At 53.3% G+C, this 18,161-nt stretch overlaps 1 protein-coding gene across 1 annotated transcript; it reads right to left on the bottom strand.

Moving 5' to 3' along the window:
* Window positions 1–15: 15 nt before the first annotated feature.
* Window positions 16–3,582, bottom strand: LOC100833554 (probable methyltransferase PMT25). Its single transcript, XM_003563506.4, has 5 exons — window positions 2,051–3,582; window positions 1,430–1,976; window positions 895–1,345; window positions 600–794; window positions 16–519 (listed from the first exon to the last, which is right to left on the bottom strand). The coding sequence occupies exons 1-5, from the start codon at window positions 3,425–3,427 to the stop codon at window positions 303–305; spliced, it is 2,787 nt and encodes a 928-aa protein (XP_003563554.2). The 5' UTR covers window positions 3,428–3,582; the 3' UTR covers window positions 16–302.
* Window positions 3,583–18,161: the final 14,579 nt, after the last annotated feature.

Raw genomic sequence — 18,161 nt, 5'->3', positions numbered from 1 at the left:
AATTGGACTGCTAACTGATCTTATAAACTTGGCATAGATCTGTAAACTGACAAACTATTAGCTTCTGCAATCATATCAATTCTCTGCATGAGTCTTAGGTACACACTACTACATGCCGGAACAATTTACTAACATTGCTGATGGGTGCGTTATTTATAGTTAATTGCCACCAAACTATAACATGTACTACTAACCAACGAAATAATGCAAAAAAGAAGAAGAAAAGAAGAGAAAAGTCCTATCTATCTTTGGGTGTATGGAAGTTGCTTGTGATCCTGAACAGGCCTGGCCAGGACATGATTTTAAGTTGGCTCGTCGACCATCTCCGGCCGCCAATCTGATTTCTCGGCGAACAGCACCCCTTCATTGTTCTTGGAGAAGGTCAGCCGCACGTCCCAGTGAAGCGACCTCAAGAGCTTCTCCACCTCGCCGACGGCGCCGGACTCGTCGCGCACGATGATGCTGCCGCCTGGCCTCACGATCCTGTCCACCTCCACGATCACGGGCAGAACCGGGCACCTGAAGAAGGCATTACATTAGTACTAGGATATGGACATAATGGTGACAGTGAAGGTTGGAATGAGGACAGAGCGACTGACCTCTCCTTTATCTTTGAGAAGAGGTGATCGGCGTGCAGAAGGTCGTAGGTCCTCGGGTAGGTGCTGAATGACTCGCACCAGTCATGGTAGATGCCGAAGAGCCCGCGGTCGTAGACGATGGGCAGCGTGTCCGGCGCGTCGACGTTGACGACGTTCATCACCCAGATCTTCTGGTCTCTAAGCGCCGCCGCGAACCTGACGACAGAGAACGATCATGTCCATCCATCCATGGTCAGAGAGTTCATGGCCAGGTTATTACTCAAAACAACGGTGAGGGATATTTGTAAGTTGTTACCCTCCATAGGCGGCTCTCATGTCCATGACGTTCCTGACCCTGGACCAGTCGACGCCGAGGCCGTTGAGGTAGGACTTGTCGATAACCCTGCGCCAATGCTGGTAGTCGACGGCGAAGTCCTCGGGCGCCGGCTTCCCGTACACGCCGGGCCGCGACGAGTTGAGCCAGTTGGGCGGGGTGCGCACCCGGCGCGGCCACTCGGCCGGCCACTTGGCCCCGCGCTCCGAGGGCCCCGTCGGCACCCGGTGCATGCACGAGTTGAGCGGCACGTACCACGCCGCGTCGGGGTCGTCCTCGGCGCCGCACATCGGCGCCGCCGCCTGCCGCCTCCTGCCATCGTAGCACTCGTTCGACGCCGGCTTCCGGTAGAAGGCCGCCCCCACGCCGTTCAGCCGGTCCTTCTTTATCGTCACCAGCTCCCAGCACATGGACTTGGTCAGCGCCGACATCGCTGCCCAGACAAGAATTCATTCATTCATGTCTTTTCTTTATATAGCCTGACACGATCGATTCAATTACTGTAATTATCTCGTACCTTTCCAGATCTCGGTGTCCTCGGGTAGCTTCTGGTAGACGGGGGTGGCGGACCAGACGAAGAGGCCCCCCGGACGGAGCACGCGGTTGAGCTCGAGGAGGAGCGCGCCGCCATCGGCATGCCAGGGCACGCGGCAGCGCGCGCAGTGGACGAGGTCGAAGGACTTGCTGGGGAACGGGAGCCGCTTGGAGCCCATGACGGCCGTGATGGCCGGGATGCCGCGCTCCAGGGCCATCTGCACCTGGGCCTCGTGCTCGTCCTTGGGCGCGAAGGAGACTGTGGCCACGTCCCGCTCGAAGAGGTAGCCGCCGAAGCTGGCCACGCCGCAGCCGACGTCCAGCACCACCCGTGTCCGCTTCCCCCACGCGATGCCGCCGCCGCCGCCGCCGCGCACGGATTGCTGGAGGAAGTCGATGTAGTGCAGCGCGCCGTGGATGAACTGCGTGCCGCCGCCAGGGAACGTCAGGTGCTGCCCGCTCACCTTCACCCAGTTCTGGTGCCCCTTCACCTGGACCAGCTTCGTGTGCGGCACATTGCTCAGCCAAATCTACAGCAAAGCAATTATTAGCAATTAACCCATGGTTAAGAGAGGAACAAAAAAAAACGCTGGTGCATGTGTACCCTGTCGCGGCTCTTGGGCCACTCGACGGGGCGGCGGTAGGCTCTGGGGAGAGGGACGAGGCAGGTGGGGCCTTCGTCGGGGCAGTGGCGCTCTCGGTGCTCGTAGCGCCGGAAGTTCTCCGGCCGGAGCTTCTTCACGGCCTTCTCGTTGTCTAGGCACGGGATGTAGTCGGGCCCGGCCTTGACGTTGCAAGTGCGCCACTCGTGCTGCTGATCGTCGTTTTGTGTGCCCTCCGCCGCGTCCTCCTCGCGCCGATCCTTCTCCCGGTGCGACTCGTCGGCCTGCGTCGCCCACGCGCTGATCTGCTGGTCTCCTGATCCTCCGGTGGCGCCCGACGCCGCCGTAGATTCCTCCTGATCCCCGCGGTCTTGCGAGTCCACCACGACGCCGGACGCGGCGCCATTGCCGTTGCCGTCCAAGTCATCCGTCACGGCGGATGCCTTCTCGTCGCTGTCTTCCAGGCCATGTCCATTGACGGCCTCGGCGGCGGCGTCGCGTCCGTCCTCTTCTGCCTGCGATTGGTCGCTGCTGCGGTCCTCCTCTGCCGCCGCAGCCGCAGACGACGCCTCGTCCCCTGCTTCTTCCTGCGCCTCGCGGCGGAGGATGACGCCGCCATTGCCATTGCCGCCGCCGAGCTGCTCGTCGCCGACGCTCATCATGGCGCGCTCCTCCTCGTCGCTCTCCCGCTGCCGCGCCTGCTTGCTCTCCTCCTCGATGCCGCCGTCCAGGCTCCGCTCCTCCACCACCGCCACGCGCGGCATCATCTGCGCCGCGCTCCGCGGCTCGTCCTCCCCCTCGCCGATCTCCCCCTGCGCCAATTCTTGCTCTCTCTCCGTGCTCGGCGCCTCCTGATCCCCTTCCTCTTCCTCGGCGCCGGCCTCGTTCCGTGGCCGGTCTTCGTCCATCGTTTCCGCCGATGCGTCGACGCTCTTGGGCAGCCCGTCCTCGTCCTCGCCGCCGGACACACGCCGGGGATCCTCCAGATCAGGCTTCGCGTGAGGGTCGACGACGTCCACCAAGACGGCCATCTGCTTCTCGTCCTCTTCCACGCTCGCCTTGCCGCCCCCATCGGCGCCGCCGCGTGGCGGCGAGGGCGCCGTCTTCTCCCTGGTCACCTCGTACGCGAACGACGAGCGCGTCGTGTGGCGGTACGCCGTGACGGACGCGGCGCCGCCCTTCTCCCGGCCGCCGACATCGTCGTTGACCGGCCCGGACGAGGTCGACGTGAGGAAGCACGCCCCCGCGACGCAGAGCGCCACCAGCACCCCGGTCGTGGCGTAGTACACGCACGCCGACGCCGCCGCGGACGAAGAAGGAGCCGACGCCCCGGCCCCGCGCTTCCCGGCGGCGCGCGAACCCCGCCCCACTCCCGCCATCGATCCCACCGATCTCACGCGTAGAGAAGCCGCGTTTATCTGCCCATCTATGTATATCTCGGAGGGACGAAGGTTTAGGCTCTCTCTGTGTTGTGTTTTGCTGGGGAAGGATTGATTATTGGCGCGACGTTGTTGCGTTGCGAGTCTGGGGCGATCCCCGCAGGGGGGGGGGGGGGGGGGGGCGCGGGCGGGGATGACTGGGTTGAGCGGCTAGTGCCATGCCGGTGGCGCGGGACAGGATGACGGGACTAGCAGGAGAATCGGGACACACCGCCGTGGATCTCTCTCTCTCTCCTGGATCTGGATGTTTGTTTGTTTGTTTAGTCTGTTGCTGCAATCAACAGAGATCTCCTGAGCTTGCATTCTGTTCTGATTACGCGCACATCTTTCGTCTACTACTGTACTGGACCAGACCACTCGATCGCATGAGAACCGCTACAGCTGGAAGCACCCTTTGCATGATGAATCAACAGTTTGCGATGCACTGAATTTTTTTTTCTCGTGGGTTGAGTGCAGACCATTATTGTCCAGTTTCCATGGTTGGACGAAAAATGTACGAACAAAAGTTGAGAAACCCTTTACGTACTTTTTGACAAATTGGCAAACAAAAATATATTTTACTAAATATTTTGATGATTAAAGCTAAAATGTGTGGTGAAAGATGAAAAATAGCACAATGAATGCCATTTTTATCTTAAAGAAAAGAGGGTGTTTCCCACGGCCTCCACATCAGTTGATGTACACAGCTTTTATATAATTGAAGACTCAAATGGCAATCAGATCTAAATTATTACAAGTCAAAATGATAGCAAGGTAGAAAAAAATACTCCTGCTAGCCTATCACCCTGGTGTCACCTTAGAACACGTCAAAAAGACAACCTAAAACAGGTTCGGCGGACCTCAGATCATCGGTATCCTTAGGTCGCATGCCTGATGACGAGGGAATAACTCTTCGAGTTCTCAACCTTCATATACCCGATACAGCCCAACAGGGCGTCCACTCGAAGGCCTATCAAGTATATGTAGGTCGAGTCCCTCAAAGTGCGGCTCAAGCCAAGGAACATAATCTTTTCGTATCAGAATAAACTGATTTGATTGTAACCTTCCTGATTATCACGCTCGAGACCTAGCCGCCCAGTATATAAGGCTAGGAGGGGGAGTCGGGAATGGGGAACAGATTCCACTGGCCCGTCAAAAGGGGCCCCAACCCCTGGGGATAGGGTAATACATCTAAGAAATTATTCCATCGAACGTACTCCCCCCGGATGCGGGAAGAGCAACATGAATTAAATGTCCTGTCCAAGCTAAATAACTTACCCCGAAAAGTCCTGACAAATGATGATTGAGACGAGATTCCGCGTTTTTGAACCACGAAAGACTTGGTTTCCATTTGGGTTGTAGATGTAACCAACCCGCTATTAAAGATAGCGTAGAAAGAAATAATAGAAAAAGAGCTCTATTCATATGCCAGATTCATCTGCGCACCACAGCTTCATAGTTTCTCTGTAATCTCGATCAATACAATACACCAAAAGCAGGGCGCAGGGGTATTACCTTCCGAGGGCCCTGAACTTGGGTAAACCTTGCAACTCCCCTAGTCCTTGTTAGTCGACGAGATCGCTGGTGCACCCCATGCTCTCCCTCAGTCGAAAACCCTTGAATCAGGGTATTGCCGAGGTAGCCCCTCGTCATTGGCGCCGACAGTGGGGAAGAAGTGCATCAGATCTACGATCTTCTTGACCATGCCGTTCTCAATCCACAACGCATCAACCATGGAGGAGCCGATCCGTTTCGGGTCCTTGAACTTCTCAGCTCACCCGCCGGCATTGCGCTCCGCTTTCCACAACCATTACGGTCTTCTGGAGCTGTCGTTCGGAGGTTTTGACCTCCGAGTCAGCTGCGAAGGAATCATCAGCTTCACGGATCTGTCACTGACAGGACAGATCTGCGATTCTCTGGTGGCGTCACCGACTGATCCTTCACCCCCGATGCGTTCGCTGGGTGAAACAGCGCCAATTTTGGCTAAATTTTTTTGCACCGAGTGCGATTCGCATCACTCGGTGTTCTCTGAAGATCCCGCTCCTTACAGCGTCAGTACCTGTTCGAGTGTAGCAATCTATCCCACTGACGCAACTGTGATCCCTCGCATGACCTTGGCACAGGTCTTCGCGGCGGAAGTAGGCGAGGCAGTGGAGACGGACACCGCGCCGACAGAACTATCTTCGCCGAGGCACGCGTAAGAGACGTGACCAATGATCACCCAACGATCATTCTCACGCCAGAAGAAGAAGCTCGGGTCGAGGCCGCTCTTAACGGCACCAACCCTTTACCAGCAGACGCCACGCGCAACGAGATGATGGCATACCACCATGCGCTAGACACTACGCATGCTCGACTGCGAGAGGAGCAGACGGAGCTCCAACGGCAGAGAGAGGTCGCCGACGCTTTGAGTGCTCGCAGACAACTCTCAGCGCAGAGTCGCGGTGCCTGCTCCCGGAGCACCCCCAGATACAGAGCGTCGCGCTTTCAATCTCGGTTGAACAATATCCCCGAGCAAGATCGCATCAGTATGACACGCGGTCTGGACGATGAACTGATGACAGTCAATACCCAGGGAGAGCTGCTTCCCCAGACGCCACAAGGAGTTGTGGTCGCTGCAAACACTTACCTCCTATCCACTATGCCACCGGATGACGACCCGAAGGCGGCAATCCACAAGCAGGTCTTGGCCGGCTTGGGCCTCACCGGGAATGCCCTCATGGGCCCCAACTCGAACCAGATGGAGCCCTGACGGCATAGGGACGTTGGCTCCCCACGGCAAAACAATCACACGACTCCTCCACGACGAGGACTAGAAGAACAGCCTAATCGCCGCCGCAACACCCTCGTACTAGGAGATGCTCGTGATATCATAACGCAGCAGAGAATCGATCGCGAGCGGTCAACCCGTGCTGGCCGCATCACAGAGGAAGAGGATGAACCTTGCGGCGCGGCCTGCTTTAGTCGTTGCGTTTCTTAATTCGAAGATGCCCGAATAGGCTCATGGGAAGAGCTCTACCAAGTTTTCACCCGCACATTTCAGGCAACGTATAAAAGGCCAGTTTCATTGGAGGAACTTCGAGCATGCACTCAGAGGTCGAGTGAGTCCATTTGATCGTACATACAACGATGGACATCCCTAAAAAATGCAGCAGAAGAAATATCATACGAAAGCGCAGTCGATGCCTTCAAACGTGGGTTGAAGCATGTCACTTTTAAGGAAGAACTGGGACGGAGCAGGCAAAAAATGGTTGCAGATTTGATTGAGATAGAAAATAAATGGGCGGATGGAGAAGATTCAATTCGAAATGAGCACAATGCACTACCCGATGATGAAGAAGCCGAGAGAGGACACGGTCGCAACACCGAGAGACGAAAGAAGCGAAAGGAGCGGGAGCCTAACACCCCCGAGTTCGTAGCGGCAGAGTTTGACCGTAATGGCGGTGGTCGAGGTGAAGGAAATCATGAAGGACATCAGGATAGAAGTAACCGTGGTAACTACCGAGACAGCAGCAAGAACCAGCAGTGGCAGCCTCGGAGGTTGCGGCGAGATGGGCAACCTGCTTTGTCGTTGACGCAGCAGTTGTCATCTCCCTGCCCCTTCCATGGTACCAAGGATGTTGATGGAAATATAAGGTGTGGCCACACACTGTTCGAGTGCCGTCGTTTCCACGAGTTGCAGGACACATGCAACCAGTTTCAGAACTCAACGGCAAGCAGGGATTACCCTTGGGGGCCAGGTCAGCAATCAACGAGGAATAATCCCAATACTCTGGCTCTGCCACACGCCACTCGAGCTGGAATGATCGTGCACAATGCGCCACCACCCCCTCCACTGCCACCAAATTTCGCCGGATCCGTGCAACACACGCAGCCCGCGTCACGTCCATCAGAACCACCAGCCACAGTTGATGCGTATCCGGCGCCGTTGGGAAATATCTGCATGATACAGAAGGAAGGCCGTCCAACAGATATAAAAAAGTTATCACTCGACAAGTTCATCTGGCTATGACCGCACCACCCGCCACCCTAGAGTACCTCGACTGGTCCGAGGTCGCCATTTCATTCTCACGGGCAGATCACCCACCTCTGATTCTGAGGCCAGGACAGTCAACATTAGTCCTTAATGCTCAGGTGGGAGGCTACGAGATGAGCAAGGTGTTCATAGATGGAGGCAGTGGCATTAACATCATATTTGCGGATACACTAAGGGCGACGAACAGATCATTAACAAATCTCTAAGCTACAGACACATCTTTCCACGGAATTGTTCCAGGAAAACCGGCAGTGCCATTGGGCTGGGTTAGCCTCGACGTTGTCTTTGGCAACCCCGCCAACTTTCGCAAAGAACAGATCGATTTTGAAGTACTCGACTGGAAATCGCAATACCATGTGCTTCTGGGCCAGCCGGCACTCGCCAGGTTCATGGCCATCCCACATTATGCATATATCATGATGAAATGCCTGGACCCTATGGCATAATCACCGTCCGAGGAAGCTTTACAATATCGGACAATTGTGACAGAGAATTCCGTAAACTTGCTGAATCATTCGGCATGCAGACGGAACTCGCCCCTTTGAAGGCAACGATGGACAACGACGTACTTCCCATGACGAAGAAAGCAGCACAACAGATAGAGTTCATCACGAAGAGTGACACAACAGAGCATCAGGTACACCCGACGGATCCCAGTAAAATAGTGCTGGTGTCCTCGAGCCTTCCTCTCGCATAGGAAAGGGCGCTTGTCGAGTTCCTGCGCGAGAATTGGAATTTTTTTGCCTGGGTACCATCCGATATGCCGGGTATTCCTAGGGAACTCACCGAGCATGCCAAGCCCATCAGGCAACCGATGCGAGGCTTTTCAGAACCCAAGCGGAAAGCCATTGGCGAAGAGGTCAATCGTTTGCTCGACGCAAAGTTTATCCGGGAAATCAAACAAGCTACCTGGGTGGCGAACCCCGTGCTTGTCCCGAAGAAGAACATGAAAGTTTTGCGCATGTGCGTCGACTTCGCTTCACTGAACAAACATTGCCCAAAAGATCATTTTCCCCTGCCTTGAATTGACCAGATCGTCGACTCGACTGCGGGATGTGCTCGATTGTCATTCGTTGATGCATATTCTGGACACAATCAGATTCGATTGAAGAAGGAGGACGAAGACAAGACAGCATTCATAACACCTTATGGAGTTTTCTGCTACACAACTATGCCTTTCGGACTGAAAAATGCAGGCGCTACGTATCAACGCTGCACGCAAGCATGTCTTGGGGCGCAACTTGGCAGAAATGTTCAAGTCTACATCGATGATATCGTTATCAAGACAAAGACTAAAGATACTCTATTAGAGTATATTCGAGAGACATCCCAGAATCTTGACAAGTATCGGATCAAGCTTAACCCGATGAAATGCGTTTTCGGAGTACCTGCAGGGCAGCTTCTGGGTTATTTTCTTTCTGCAAGGGGAATCGAAGCAAATCCAGACAAGATCAGAGCAATAGTGACAATGAAGGAACCAACAAACATCCATGCAGTACAACAGATTACAGGAAGAGTGGCAGCCCTCAGCCGTTTCATTAGCGGATTGGGAGAAAAAGCTTTGCCATTTTACCAGCTACTCAAAAAGGGGGACAAATTCACATGGACACCCGAAGCCAGCATCGCATTCGCCGATCTGAAACGCATGCTATCGACTTCACCGGTCCTTGTAGCCCCACTCGAGAATGAGCCACTCTTGCTATACCTCGCCGCCACAAATCAAGTGGTCAGCACGGCCTTGGTAGTGGAAAGAGCAGAAGAAGGAAAAGCGCAGCCAGTCCAGAGGCCAATATACTATGCTAGTGAAGTATTAGTGAAGTATTGTCTCTCACGAAGCAACGTTATCCACATTATCAAAAACTGGCATGCGGAGTATTCATGACGGCGCGGAAGTTGGAACACTACTTTCAGCAACACCCGATCGTCGTAGTAAGTGAGGCTCCACTCGCCAACATTCTCAATAACCCAGAGGCAACAGGATGGGTCGCCCAATGGGGAATCAAGCTTTCACCCAGGAATATCACATACGAGCACCGGAAAGCAATCAAGTCGCAAGTGTTGCCAGATTTCATCGCCGAGTGGACCGAGATGCAGACTCCAAGCCCACCCGATTTGTCGAGTGCCTGGACCATGTACTTTGATGGATCCAAATGGGCAGAAGGTGCTGGGGCAGGAGTAATACTGATCTCGCCAAAAGGGGACAGGATGCGCTATGTTTTTCAGATGCATTTCCGCAACGCCTCCAACAACGAAGCTGAGTATGAAGCCTTGTTGCATGGCATGCGGATGGCAAAAGCATGTGGCGCTACTCGTCTAATGATCTATGGTGACTCCAACTTGGTTGTGCAACAAACAATGAAGACCTGTGACGCAATATCAGACACCATGATCGCCTACCGTGATATGTACAACACATTGGAGGGTAATTTTGATGGTTGTGAGCCCGCGCATGTCAGCCGAGCCAGTAATGAAGAGGCTGATCATTTGGCCAACCTGAGATCCACACGGGCAGCAGTTCCACCTGGCGTTTTTCTGGAGATCATTCATCAACGATCCATCAAAGAGAAGAGCACGACGGTTTCAGTCAACTCGTGCTGCAGCGCATAGGGTGCCAACTCGACAGCCAATTTTGCGACTCGGCCGCTCGCGTCTTTGTTAGTCATGATCTCCGAGACCGCGCGCCTCACATATAACTCGGATCTGATGTGTCTCAAAGTAACGCTTTAGCTTCTTTGCCGCCATATATACGCCATACGCCATCTTTTGGTAGTGGGATAATTTTGCTTGGACGATGATAACACCTCGCTCAAGTAATATACCGACCTCTGCACCAATTTGCCATTTTCATCCTTTTCCACTACGATGACAGCACTGACAACTCGATTTGTTGCTGCAATGTATAACAACATAGGCTCATTCTCCATTGGCGAAGCTAATATTCGTGACGTAGCAATCATCTTCTTCAGCTCTTGAAAAGCTAGGTCCGCACAAATTTGTCGGTTTTCTTCATCAGCTGGTATAAGGCTTTTCACCTAGCCAACTAATGAAACGACTCAGCGACGCTAGGCATCCCGTGAATTTCTGTCAACCTAGATGATGACGTTGCGGTCCGGGAACTCGTTGTCAACCTGTATCTTCTTTGTCTCCTTGGCTGCCTGAAAGGCCACACTTCCATGGGGATTGGTCATAGCCGGCAGGCCAATTTGTGCTGCCTGAGCCCTCGCAACAGCTTCTTGTAATTTCTTTTTCTTGCCAGCGTTGACTAGTGACTCGGCCAAAGCAAACCCGGCCGCCGCACATTCCATTGAGCGTTTGTAGTTGCCAGTGATAGTTATGGTACCATTTGGTCCCGGCATTTTCATCTTCAGATAACCAATGTGAGTAGTAGCCATGAACTTGGCGAGTGCCGGCCTACCAAGCAGTGCATGGTACAGACTGCTAAGGTCCACCACCTCAAACACTAGATTTTCGGTCCGACAGTTCTCCCTAGTGCCGAATAAGACGTCCATTCAGATCTTGCCTACCGGGGCACAAGACACTCCCGGCACAATACCGTGAAAGGTAGTCCGACTGGGCTCAAGCATGTTATCTGTAACGCCGAGCTTAAGCATCGTGTCCCGGTACAGGATATTGATGCTGCTCCCATTATCAATAAGAACCCGAGTGAACTTGACGTTAATGTCGGGCCCAATGAGCGTCGGGTCGACCACCAGGGCATATCCACCAGGGTTGGGCATAACCTTGGGCTGGTCTGCCCGGTTCCAGTTGATCTCCTGCTCCGACCAATACATGAACTTTGGAACTGCCGGCATAACAACATTGACCTCCATCTCACGCATGCGCTGACTTTGCTTGTCAGTGGGCTCAGTGATGAAAATCATGTAGCTCTGGTGATGCTCCTTGTACTCGTTTCTCCCGGCATACCCTGGTATTTCTTGTCCCTCCACCTGGTTGACTGCATTGTTTGCCTGAGGGGGTCCTTGGATCTGCGCGTTCGCGCCTGTGAGGGGTGGAGGTGGGGTAACCGGCTTGCCTCGCCCTTCTCGGCCCGTTGCATCCAGCTGCATTGCCGCGTTGCGTGGTTCGCCGGCTTGTTGGGGTTAGTCGTGTGAAAATGACAAGGCTGATCCAACATCACCTCGACCTCGAAAGTATACTTCGGCTTATCTTGCCAGGGCTTCTTTTGTTCTCCCTTCTTGACCCACTGCTGATTTCCTGTTTCTGACACCGACTAGAGCCGGCGTCAGGCTGGTCTTGAATTGCAGCAACATGGGCTGGCCCATACCGGTAATCCGGCTTGTCATCCCTTCTCTTGTTGCGATGATCTTGATGATCATTCCTCCGGAATGCCCCAGCAGAATTGTATGTCGGCTGCTCCCTTTGTGGTTCTGCCGGCATCAGCGATGGCTAAGTCGGATCGTCAAGCGCGTACATGTCGGCGATCCTGATCATTTCAGATAGAGTGGTCGGCATCTCTCTTTGCAGCTTCTGCAACAGCATGCTGCCGTGCTGACATCCCTGGGCAAACCATGCTATGGCTTGCGATTCCACTATCCCTTCACAGGAATTACGGAGATTGTGCCATCTTGTCAGGTAATCCCGGTCAGTCTCGTTGTCTCTTTGCTTGCACATGGACAACTATTGAGGACGATTTGGCCTCTTGTAAGTGCTAGTGAAATTGCTGACAAATGCTTCCTCAAAGTCTATCCAGCAATTGATGCTGCTTTCCGGCAAATTGTTCAACCATATCCTTACCGGTCCCACGAGCATCTGGGGTACATAACGTACTGCCCATCTGCGATTGCCGCCTGCCACGCTTACTGCTGTGACATAGTCTTCCAGCCAATCTTCTGGCTTAGTACTGCCATCATATGTTCTTGTACCCCTGGGCAGCTGGAAACCGGGGGCTGGTCTCTCCCTCATGATCCGATGCGCGAAGCAACGCGGTCTCGGAGGGCCTTGCTCCTCCAGAAGTTCGGACAGATAAATTCTGTCAAGCCGATGTCAAGCATCCAGGGGTGATACCTGCTTGTTCCCAATTCGGCCTCCGAGCGGGCCGAGATTGTCGCGCTCTCGCCTGATATAACCCTCGTCAGCCATGGCCGAGTATTTGTCATCGTAACTGTCATAACGGCAATCTTCACCTCGATACAGGGGGTTGCGCCCGACACCTTGCTGTCCCATAGCAATATTGGGTGCCGGACCCCGAGGTCGGTGCCCATGATCAAATGAGTAACGCTCCTGCTGATCTTGGCGGTTGCCGCCGGGACGCAGACCATTTTGGCTGTTGTCAACCCTTCTGACTATTTGTTTCTCGGCCAGGGCCGGGTCATAGCGTTCCAACTGCTTATCCCGGCCAGAGATAACGCTTTTGTCCCGTTTGCCACCAGTTGAGAATGCTTGCTTGTCAACCCGGCCACCAGCATCTGCAGCCGAGTGAATGACCTGAGATGCACCGGGTTTGCCGTGCATTCTCATGTATGCCTCATTCTGTTCGTTAGCTGTTTGGAGCAGTTCTTTCAAGCGCCGCTGTTGCTGCCGAAGTGCCTCTCCCGTAAGATTCAGCAACTCCTCAGCCGCAGCCTCGGCAGCCCTGAGATTTTTGACAGGGGTATTGTATTTCGGCTTTAGTGCCGAGGCAAAACTTGCCGACACAGCTGGCACACCCCTGCCATCTCTTGTCATCTCAGCATTCAAGTTTTTGCCACGGTTACGCACCTCCCCAACTCTGCTAGGGTTAGCAAACGCAGTAGAACTGAGACCATGAGCTTTGTTATACTCACAGAGCGAGATGTCGACCTGTTGTCGTGCGTTGGCGACGTCGATGGCTTCCTTCATCAGCTTCTACATCTCCAACTCCAACTCCACCAGCAGCTAGGCCGGGTTAGCATTCGACGCCACTGGCGCGATCAGCCGCTCGATGGAGGCCTGGATTTGAGTTGGCTTCGGCGGCAGAGCCGATGTGCCGGCTTGAGCGGCGATGTTCTCCGGCTTCCAAAGGGAGCTTCGCTGTTCTGCCGGACTTGGTTGGGACCGCGCCACTTCCTGCAGCGTCCCTTCCCGCATCAGCGCCATGAGCCGTCACCATAACCTCCACTCGGTCAGCGGGGCAGTCGACGTGCCGGCCGCGAGCTGTCAGTAGCAACATAGACCTCGTGCATGCCAAAATTGATGAAGCGGCCTGCACAGGGAAGCGGTGTGCCGTTGAAGCAGCACGCGTTGTTGTCGATGAAGCCCAGAGAGCCGAATCTCTGGACCAAACCGGAGACCGCGCGCTCTTCGGTGACGAGGAAGCTTCCTGTCCGGATGAAAACTCCAGCCAGCGCCACTGCTGGCCCCACGGTGGGCGCCAACTGTTGTGGTGGTGTCACGGCAGATGCCATAGGATGGCTTAACTTGGGGTCGATGGACGTAGGAGGATCCGGATGAGGAGGACGTGAAGGGAAACACGCACAAAACACACAAACACACGGAGCCCTCTTGTCGAGGTAAGACTCCTACTCCTGCTTTGTTGTATTAGCCGAGATAGGCAAGTTCTACAATGACGCTCCTTGAGCTGTATTCTTGAGGAAGAAGAAGAAGGGAAAACCCTAGATGGCTAAGTGCTCTCCTCTCAAAGTGCTCTCCCTCTTTTATCTACAGAGGGGTAAGGTTTTATTTATAGGCCGTCCATGACACACTGACATGTGGGCCGAGTCTAACGTCATCTTCCTTGGACTCCACCGGGCACGCGGCTTGGTTCCCTCCAGGCAGTACCGTAGGGGACAAGATAACTTTACTTTTCCCTGCCAGTCTACAACGGGTACAGCTATCCTCTGCCGGCTTCTGTCAAAGATTCTCTTTCGGTGCTTCTCTAGCGTGGTCACCTGACACCGGTACGCAGGCGCTGACCGCTTTTTGAGATGATGGTGGCTTTACTTTACTTCGCACTGCGTGGTCAGGATAAGATCGTTGAGAGATCTCGGCTATCACCGATATCAAAGTGCTCGTCCTTATCCTGCAAACTTATAAAACAAGATATCCATGCCGGCATACGCCCGGGATGCCGGCTTAGTGTTAGTTTAACTTAACGATGTCGGCATACGTAACTATGCCGGTTTTGTCTCCGTCATCTCGGCTAGAGCTGTGTCGCCATGACCCTACCCGGGGTTATCCCCCCGACAAGTCCTCAACCTTCATATACTCAATACAGCCCAACAGGGGGTCCACTTGAAGGCCCATCAAGTGTATGCAGGTCGAGTCCCTCAAAGTGCGGCTCAAGCCAAGGAACATAACTTTTCGTACCAGAATAAACTGATTTGATTTAACCTTCCCGATTATCACGCCCGAGATCTAGCCGCGAGTATATAAGGCTAGGAGGGGGAGTCGGGAATGGGGAACCTCTATTCATACACCAGATTCATCTGCGCACCATAGCTTCATAGTTTCTCTGTAATCTCGATCAATACAATACACCAAAAGCAGGACGTAGGGGTATTACCTTCCGAGGGCCCTGAACCTGGGTAAACCTTTCGACTCCCCTAGTCCTTGTTAGTCGACGAGATCACTGGTGCACCCCGTGCTCTCTCTCAGTCGAAAACCCTCGAATCAGGGTATTGCCGAGGTAGCCCCCCGTCACCCGACCTATCTTCATCGCTATTCTTCACAACAGTAGTATTGATAGCGGCAACAGACAGCCTCACCACACTGGCCGATGTCACATTGCCAAAACCATCACCCACGGTGGCTCCGCCTCCATGTTTGAGGACCTCCTCTCTGCATGGCCTTCAATTTGCTACTGAACATTGTACTGGGAGACACCATCATCTCCTCTGGCGAAGTTGGTACCACCACCCAAAGCCTGCTCCACCTCTTCCGGCCCAACCATGACTACCACCGTCGTCATTGACATAAGTGCCATCAGAATTGTGGGGATCAATGCCAGGTGCAACTGACTCACCTGCAGGCACGACCAACGGCTCACCAGTGTCTGCATCTGCTCACCCCTCCTATCTCTAGCTTGGCGATCAAGCAGTGCACAAGCCAGCGATGCCATCTATAGGCCGCAACACATTCTAGCCCAGATATTCCTTAAGGACAACACCTCGGTGCAACCACCATCACCGGGTAGCCGTCGCACCTGCACCAGCCCAGCAGATATTGCGGCTGGGCAACCCAACGATGCACACCAACCATGCGTGTGCCCAGATGTGGTCCGCATGCACATGGCAGCTACCACCGCCTTGCAGCCATACTGTCGCAACGCCCTCGCACCATTGCACCGCCGCGTCCACCTCACGCCGTTGCGCCCGCACCACCTCGCCGAGCCCCGCAGACACCTGCAGCAGGCCCAGATGCGGCCTGCACAAGCAAGGATGCAAAGGAGTGAAGATATCATGTCTTAGCTATAAGGTAAACAACTTTTTGTTCATCTCATTGTAATGCAAGATACTCCCTTCGATCCAAATTAATTGTCACAGATTTGTCTATATACGCAGTTTCGCTACAGCACCTGCTGCTCTAACTAATTGGCCACCCGTATCTACACACTGAAACGTGTCTAGATATATGTGTATCTAGATAATGTTGCGCAACTAATTTGCCTAAAGAGACATTATAGAATAGCACCCTTTGATGAGAGATATGAGCAAGAGGCTTCAAGAAAACTTGTGTTTTCAGAATTATATGAAGCCAGTAAGGAAACAAAAAATCCATGGGTATTTGAACCCGAGTACCCGGGAAAAAGTAGAATATTTGATGCAGGAGACCCCTTCAAACAACCTATTCTAATAGGGAAGTCCTATATCTTAAAATTAATTCATCAAGTTGATGAGAAAATTCATGGGCGTTCTACGGGGCCCTACTCACTTCGGAGAGGGTAGCAATTATCCTAAGTGGCACCCATTAATAAGATATAAGATCATTGTACACAGAGCAATTATCTTAAGTCGCCTGTTTTTTAAGAAATGAGCATTAAATTTCAGTTGACGTTTCAGAGCCGTTGGATTAAAATCCAAGGGTCACCCTCATTCTCTCATCTTTCACTTGCTATGGTTGGATTAAAATCCGATGACCGCTGCTAACATGTCAATTGATCTCTAGTTAAAAAACATGCGACTTATCAATAACAAAACCGATGTTTCTATACCACGAGTCCTTATGTTTTGCTACCTTTTTCTAGATTGTTTAAGGTGTTTACTCAATGCTTGCTTCCATCTTCAACGAAGACGCTTCCTATTTCGAAGCAGCGTTGACCAAAATTAACAATAGCTGCTACAAATTTCGAAAATGCAGGTGAGAGAGCTACTAGTAGTAGCTAAGGTCAGCCGGTGTCTTCTTGACCATCGATGGTGGCCTAGCCGCCTAGCGCCTGTCCAGTGACTTGTGAGTATTGAGCCAAACCCCAGAAAAACAAGTCGCATCCGAATTACCCCCGAGCGCATGCACACACACGCACACGCACGCAAAAGAAAAAAGAAGGACCGACTTTCCTCGCTCTCGCTCGCGCGCCCTGTAGTCTGTGCAACGAGTTGTCACGTCCAAGCGCCCGGAGACGGCACCGCGGGCTCATCAAGTGGTGCCTGGACTGGGAAAGCCGCACGGAGCGTTTCCTCTTGCGTCCACGGGCGCATGATCCGTCCACATGCATCGAGCTCTGTACATGCTGCTGGTGCTGGAGATGAAATGAGATCCACAGTATGTATGATGCGCAGCCCATCGCGTCCTGTCCCTGCTTGTCTGGCCTCTCGATCTGCCGCGTCAGCTCCAGGATAAATGGACTGATGGATCGATGCCCGGCCCCGGTGAACTTACCGTAAGCGATTGGACGGATATGACTACTCATGCGTTCTCTCGATCCTCTCGTTTTTAGTTGGTGCCTTGGTGGGCAGTACGCGCTCTTCGTATGCTAGCTAGAACATTGCCAGGTACTCCAAGGTGGCATGCACCTCAATGTGTTCTGGCCAGTGGGACTTCTCTTTGGGAAAGAGAGGAGAGGCCGGGTATATGGAGAAGCTTGTCTGCCGCTTAAACCTGAAGTCAACTCCAGAAATTTAGTAGGGCAAAAGCTTGTCCGCTGAATTGGCTGAGAAAACGCTTCTCCAAAGTGGCAACTTTTCTAAAAAAAAAATCACTCTCGACATTAAGTTTCTACGTTGAGGTTAGCATTAACCCAATATAATCTTCTCAAAACGAATTGGCCTGGCAGTAAAAGATGTTGCTTTTTGTCGCCCCGACTCCGTGTTCAGACGGTCAGACTATCGTCCCGCTAACAAAAACTTTCAGCCCGACAACTAGAATTCCTGACTTGAATAGCGGTCAACTTGAGGATATATCGCAAACATTTGGTCTTTCCAACTCGATTTTTTTTTTTGAGAAATTCCGACTCAATGCACAGCATCACTAGAACAAAAATGCTAAGCGTGCAAGACAAGCGAGAGTGCCAGCTAGCCAGATCGAACGGGCCGGGGTCTCTCTTTCTGCATGCCTCGATCAAGTAGAGAGAGGGCCAGCAAGCAACGCCACGCAACCCGCAAAGCACCGAAGAAGCAATGATGGCCGGCCGCAGAACCCCGAACCGTGCTAACCGTTGTGCCAAGCACTGCAGCCGAGCGAGCACACACGCAACAGCGCAACAAAGGAAGATCCCCGAGGTAATAAACCGCCGCACATCCATCCGGC

The sequence above is a fragment of the Brachypodium distachyon genome, chromosome 1 (assembly GCF_000005505.3).
Source record: "Brachypodium distachyon strain Bd21 chromosome 1, Brachypodium_distachyon_v3.0, whole genome shotgun sequence".
Classification (NCBI taxonomy): domain Eukaryota; kingdom Viridiplantae; phylum Streptophyta; class Magnoliopsida; order Poales; family Poaceae; genus Brachypodium; species Brachypodium distachyon.
This window is presented reverse-complemented; position numbering and strand designations above follow the sequence as displayed.